We start from the raw sequence: 6,000 nt of genomic DNA on the forward strand, positions 1-6,000 counted from the left end.
TATTACGAACTTACGTAACAGATCTGCGATTCGTCACGTTAAAGGGGGCCGCTTTTTGCAGAATCACAGAATTGGAGATTTCAGTTTTGAGAACTAGTAGTTTTTCTAGACTATTTAATACTTAGTTTTTGATAGTGAGTGTAACGCTAATGTTCACAAGAAATGTGTTTTAAGATAGTAAAGACATTAATTAACTTCAGCCATGGCATTTATTGACAAAAATGCGACGGACCTCCGGGCTACGTTCAGGTTGTGAACACCCCCCCCCCCCCCCCCCCCCCACACCCCGCGATGACGGTCGGCATTTTCCGTATGAATACGTTTTCTCCGTATTTTAATACGTTGCTCGTATGAACTGCATTTGCTCCCGAAGAAAGCCGAAATGAGCCGTGCCATAAGAAAACCAACATAGTGGCTTTGCGACCAGCATGGATCCAGACCAGCATCCATGTTGTTCGCTAACAGTTTCTCTAATTCCAATAGGCTTTGAAAGCGAACAGCATGGATCCTGACCAGACTGCGCGGATGCGCAGGCTGGTCTGGATCCATGCTGGTCGCAAAGCCACTATGTTGGTTTTCTCATGGCGCGGCTCAAATGGTCTTTGGGGAAAACGTAAAATATTGTAAAATGCCGAGTAGTAAGTTTGAGCTTTTTTTTCTCAAAAGACACCGTTAATAAAAGTCATTAATTAGTCCATAACTTCTAATTATTGTGGTGAAATTTTAAGTTAATAAAATGCGTAGAACAATATGTTTGAAATGATATTTATATTTCGGGAAAACTTATATTTAATTATGTGTTATAAAAAATGTTTTATGGCTAATTTGTAAAAAATACATTTAACTTACATGGTGTTTCCGTTGTATTGCAAAAACCCAGTGTACCTGCATATAAAATATATAGGTGATAATGTTACTTGAATCTATTTTATGCAGAAGAGCATTACATAATTATAGTGTCAAGTTCGTATTACTTTTTAACTCGAAATTTCGACATAATTACTCGAAATTTCGAAAATATTATCTCTAACTTTCGACATGCTAAATCGAAATTTCGAATAATGAGTTTGAAATTTTGACTTATTAACTCAAACTCGAAATTTCGAACAATGAGTTTGAAATTTTGACTTATTAACTCAAACTAGAAATTTCGACTATTAAGTAGAAGGTTCGACTTAGCATCGGGCCTCCTTATCAGCAAACTTTGAACGTCCGTCCGTCTGCCAAAAGTCAGAAAAGTTAATGAATAAGTTTGTCATGGCCACTTCTAAAGACCAAGCTTGGAAATCATTTTATTGACTCTTAGATTATTAAAATGTAAAGCGGATTATCAACCAACACATCTATGTAAGATTCCCAGTATGTAGGACTTGAACAAGGATCGAGTTGTGACATAGCATTTGTATACTTAAAATTATCCTTCACTTCATCCATGTATGACCTGTTCAAGTCTCTTAATCAAATCCGGATTTCAAATATAGCCAGGACGAAATACTGGTTGAATGGAATGAAACTAGGTTGACTAAACTTTAAGATATGGTAATTTTTTTTTTTAATTAATCTAAGATCGAACACTATCCGGACACCTTCTTTGTTCAAACAGCTACCCCAGTTACCCAACCTTGGTCTAAAAGGTAGCCAGGATATATAGCTATACATTTGAGTTGGGTTTGACAATACATGTATTTCCTTGCCATAAATGCTCAAACTCAAAATGGCCGAAAACCTTTCAGATTTAAAAATGGTTAAAAAGTGATGCTTTTAAGTGCAAACACTTTTCTTTTATCACCCTCCAGAGCTCCAGAAGGGTTACCACAGGTACCAGCGACCAATACACCTGTGTTCATATATGGTAGTTCGTTAGCAAGCCAAAGGCTGAAATTTCAAGTTAAGTATCTCTGAACTATTCAAGTTGATAGGTCCAAATTTCGAGTTTATAAATAATACGCCCCTGACATGCTCTGTTGTAATTTTAGAATATAAAACAAATAAACAAACTCAGATAAACCGGAACATATGCGAATGGGGGCCCTCGGCCCCTTGTATGAGCCGATAGAGGTAAAACTAGAACAATTTTAAGTTGACCTTCCAAAATACCCTAAGCCTGCTCTAGTCATCTGTGTCTTTTTTTTCAACCCAATTTTAAAGGCACTGACTTCCAGATCGTACGGCAACAAAAAACGTTATATTTTTTAGATATCAGGAAATTATCGCTATACATCTTAAGGCTTACTTGGAAACTGATAGATGATATGTTATGGAAACACATGCAAAATAGTTATTTTCCGTCCAAAATAGAATTTTGCGTTTGTAACTGGGTACAGGAGGTAACCTGCCTTAATTACAAAGCATGTTAGATACTGGTCAAGCGGGTAGGAAAGCTTTTATTGCCGCGGCGGCCCTGCTTCGATTTCCGACTCGGACATAGTTTGTTCTTGATTTCGCATTTTTAAGATAGTTCAGAAGCAAAAAGTCCTGTTCTAATGTTCATAATATAATCAAATTTCAGTTCTAAAGAAAGACAGCTTTAGCCAAAATCTGGAGTCTAGTCCTTGTAGATTAAAGCCTGTAGTTTCGAACCTCGCGAAAATCTATCCATCATCTCACCCCTTCTACCAGGCGTTACTTTAGGGCTGTTTTAAGCGGTCTTACGAAACGGGGCGCTTATACGGTGCGTCTACCAAAGTTTCACTGGAATATGTTTGAGGAATTAAGTAAAGTTAAAGGCCCAAAGATATTTAAATTTTGTGTTTTAATATATAAAGCTATTGTCAAAAAGCATGATTTTTTTATAATTCTCAGGTGTCCGTAAAATATCATGAATAAATCTTTTGAAGACATGCATTTTAAACAGAGGTTATCAAAAATATGGGAATATGAATCTACGACATAAATAAGCGATTTTATCTAATTTTCCTTCGGCTTTTGACTGTCACGTATTGACCTCTGAAGCAATTGTCAAGTTGGTCAAGTCGACAAATACTTTGTTGCATTATGGATAGAAATCAAAAATAAGACAAGTAAACATTGCATTTTCGGCGTGTTATTTACATGATACTGAGAGATAATATCAGTCAGTTACGCCTTTCTACCCGAGAGTTTTGAATCAGGTTTCTTCCCTATTCATCCGTGCAAATTAAATAGGTGTTCTATTTCTGGAATGTACTATTTTTGGAATAATTTAACACGCAACGATTATCATAATGATGTTATTTACTATTGAAAAAAAATATTTTAAAGGCATTGCGCAAGCTTCAAGTGGGACACAGTTGCATCACCGCATTTTTACGCAGGTATTGAACTGAGACAATAAATTGGCCAGAAAACAAGCGTAATATTTTAGAATATATTTTTAGCAGTATCTTTCTTAAGTCATTAAAAGTATAAACAAGGTAAACTCATATCGCAACAAAAATATATGGGAAAGATGTAGCAGGCAAATGTCTTTAAACACCGAAATAATATAATGTCCGGTGCGGATTGTATTAATGCATCTTTGTGATCATTTCAATTTTGATTGATGTGTCCTGTATCTGCAACATTCCTTTTTGACATGTGATTAGATAACTTAAATACTGTATTTTAATGAATACATGACTGAGCCACGCCATGAGAAAATCATCATAGTGGGTTTGCGACCAGCATGGATCCAGACCAGCCTGCGCATCCGCGCAGTCTGGTCAGGATCCATGCTGTTCGCTAACGGTTTCTCTAATTGCAGTAGGCTTTAAAAGCGAACAGCATGGATCCTGACCAGACTGCGCGGATGCTGGTCGCAAGCCCATTATGTTGGTTTTCTCATGGCACGGCTCATGTAACGAAACTGAAAAACAAGACTAACCGATGATTCATTTTAAATACGTTATCATTACTGTTCTAAATATAATAATGAGTTATATTTAAAAAAAAAAGGAAAAACATAATAAAGGTATATGTAGTAATTTACCTTGAATATGAGTTACTGCAACGCAGACGACACTTAGTAAAACAACCTTGTTAATATCCATGGTAACAACAGAAATTCGAGACTTAACAATAGAAAGTTGAGACTGTTTGCTGTCCACTTTCAAACTGAATCTTATACATCCAATACTCTAACACCAACGCATTTAATTATCATAATTCATTGTTTTAATGTTGATTTAAAGTCATGTTGCTCATCTTTTCCCAAACCAGCCTGCTGACAATTAGTAATGAAATTACATTATCTTACTTTCCTATATTTTCTCAACCACAAAATTTGTCGTCTGTCAACCGCATCTTTCAAACTGTTTAAGAAATTGTTTATAAACCATTTCGATGTATTAAAATCACGCACTGGTGGTTGACAATAACATGAACCCTATACTTTAATGTGTCATTACTTGTTAGAAGTTTAAAGCGACTACACAATGCGCTGTGGAAATGAATTTAGTTAATTCATGATATTAGATTCGTAAATTCACAACAAAAACTTACTTGACGTTTCACGTTCTTCGCCTCATCTAAACGCACATTGCACAATAGCTTTTTCAAAAGGTATACGATATAGAAATACTTCCGCATTACTTTTATCCTTCAGCCAAAAAAAAAAAAAAATGTTCACGAAAATAAACGGCGCATTGTAGCATTGTTGGTAAAAATCTAACCGAGGTCCTTTTCTGGGAATTTCTTCCAGACACACACACGCAAGGTATAAAAGACATATTTACTTTAATTTTTTGCATGTAATTAATTTGCTGTAACAATGTGCTAAGCTAAATGCATCTACTGCAACTTAACTTTAAAAGACTGGTTTAGAAAGAGTAAGGACTTAATATTTAACAAAAAAAGTCACACCCATTTTGTGAATTTTTGCCATTTAAGGTCGTCTGGCTATTTTTTTTAATTCCTTAATTAAACTATAACTAAGGATTACATCTATTTATATGTTTTATGTATGAAACATGCGCTCTTACGATCTAAAACCACATTTAATGATGTAAACATGAAAATTAAAATTAGTTTATGAAGCATTAACTACAAAAAGGCAAACGGCACAACCCTGACATACATCTATCCAGAGTTGACTAAAAAGTCAGGTTAACCGCGATATAAAAATGGGAGACGGTACATGCTTTTGAATCAGTTTCTCGCGACTATTACAAGGAGAGGGATAACTACAACAGGCCCCGCATGGTTTCGTCATGCGCATGCGTCAATTAGTTACTTTTTTTAGACGTTGGGAATTCCAATACAGTATATACAATTACATATATAGCTGTTGGAAATTCCAAAATTTACATATCATTTCGCTTAAAAAAGTATGCATCTTGCCACCTCCAAGTTTGTCAACACGTGTGTTTAAAACCAAATAATGTTGGCCTGATATGTCTCATTAGATTTATGTGGCATTGAAAAAAACATCAAGTAATGAAATAACAATGTAGTATTTTCTTATTAAACCGTTTGAACTTGTGTTGTGAGCTTACTGTACAGTACAGCAGTCTAGATCTAGTACAATTTGAATACGTACATTTTTTATTTTAAACTTTCTCAATTTAAAAAATTAAAAATTTAAAAATTTAAAATTTTTGCGAAAATTAGAAATTAAATTGAATTTAGGAGTTGGGATATTTTAAAGTTAAAAATAAAGCAAACTGACACAAATCCCAACAAAATTTTTAAAAAGAAATTTCCCGCATTGAACAGAAGGACAAAAACCCCAAAATAAAGGGCAAAAAAACTTTTTTAAAATTTAACTGCTTTTTTTTTAATGATGAAAAACATTTTGTTTTCGTGTAAAAATTTTTCTTGTTAGGGGGAACAGTATTTTTTTTTAATGAATTTAAACAAAAATTAGATCAAATATCTTTAAATGCATTTTTCATTAAAGCTCCAGTCTTGCAATTCTGCATAGTAGTGCAGGGGTCGGATAGTTTTTATCAAAACATGTAATCCCAAACCTGTTAGAGGGTTTCCAGGAATATGTACTGGACAAAAAGGAAAACACAGACAGACAGACGCCATTTTTTTTATGTC

The 6,000-nt window shown here is 34.5% G+C and overlaps 1 protein-coding gene across 5 annotated transcripts in view; it reads right to left on the reverse strand.

Moving 5' to 3' along the window:
• Nucleotides 1–4,648, reverse strand: part of LOC123551289 (SCO-spondin-like) — a 30,018-nt gene extending 25,370 nt beyond the window's left edge. For 3 of the 5 annotated variants that reach the window (XM_053540790.1, XM_053540789.1, XM_053540788.1), the window contains exons 1-2: nucleotides 3,947–4,648; nucleotides 850–885 (exon numbers count right to left, since the gene is read on the reverse strand). In XM_053540790.1, the coding sequence (XP_053396765.1) occupies nucleotides 850–885; nucleotides 3,947–4,007 (97 nt within the window). In that variant the 5' untranslated portion in view covers nucleotides 4,008–4,648. The remainder of the gene's footprint in view (nucleotides 1–849; nucleotides 886–3,946) is intronic. The other 2 variants (XM_053540792.1, XM_053540793.1) reach the window with 2 other exon arrangements.
• Nucleotides 4,649–6,000: the final 1,352 nt, after the last annotated feature.

The sequence above is a fragment of the Mercenaria mercenaria genome, chromosome 4 (genome assembly GCF_021730395.1).
Source record: "Mercenaria mercenaria strain notata chromosome 4, MADL_Memer_1, whole genome shotgun sequence".
In the NCBI taxonomy this organism is placed as follows: Eukaryota; Metazoa; Mollusca; class Bivalvia; order Venerida; family Veneridae; genus Mercenaria; species Mercenaria mercenaria.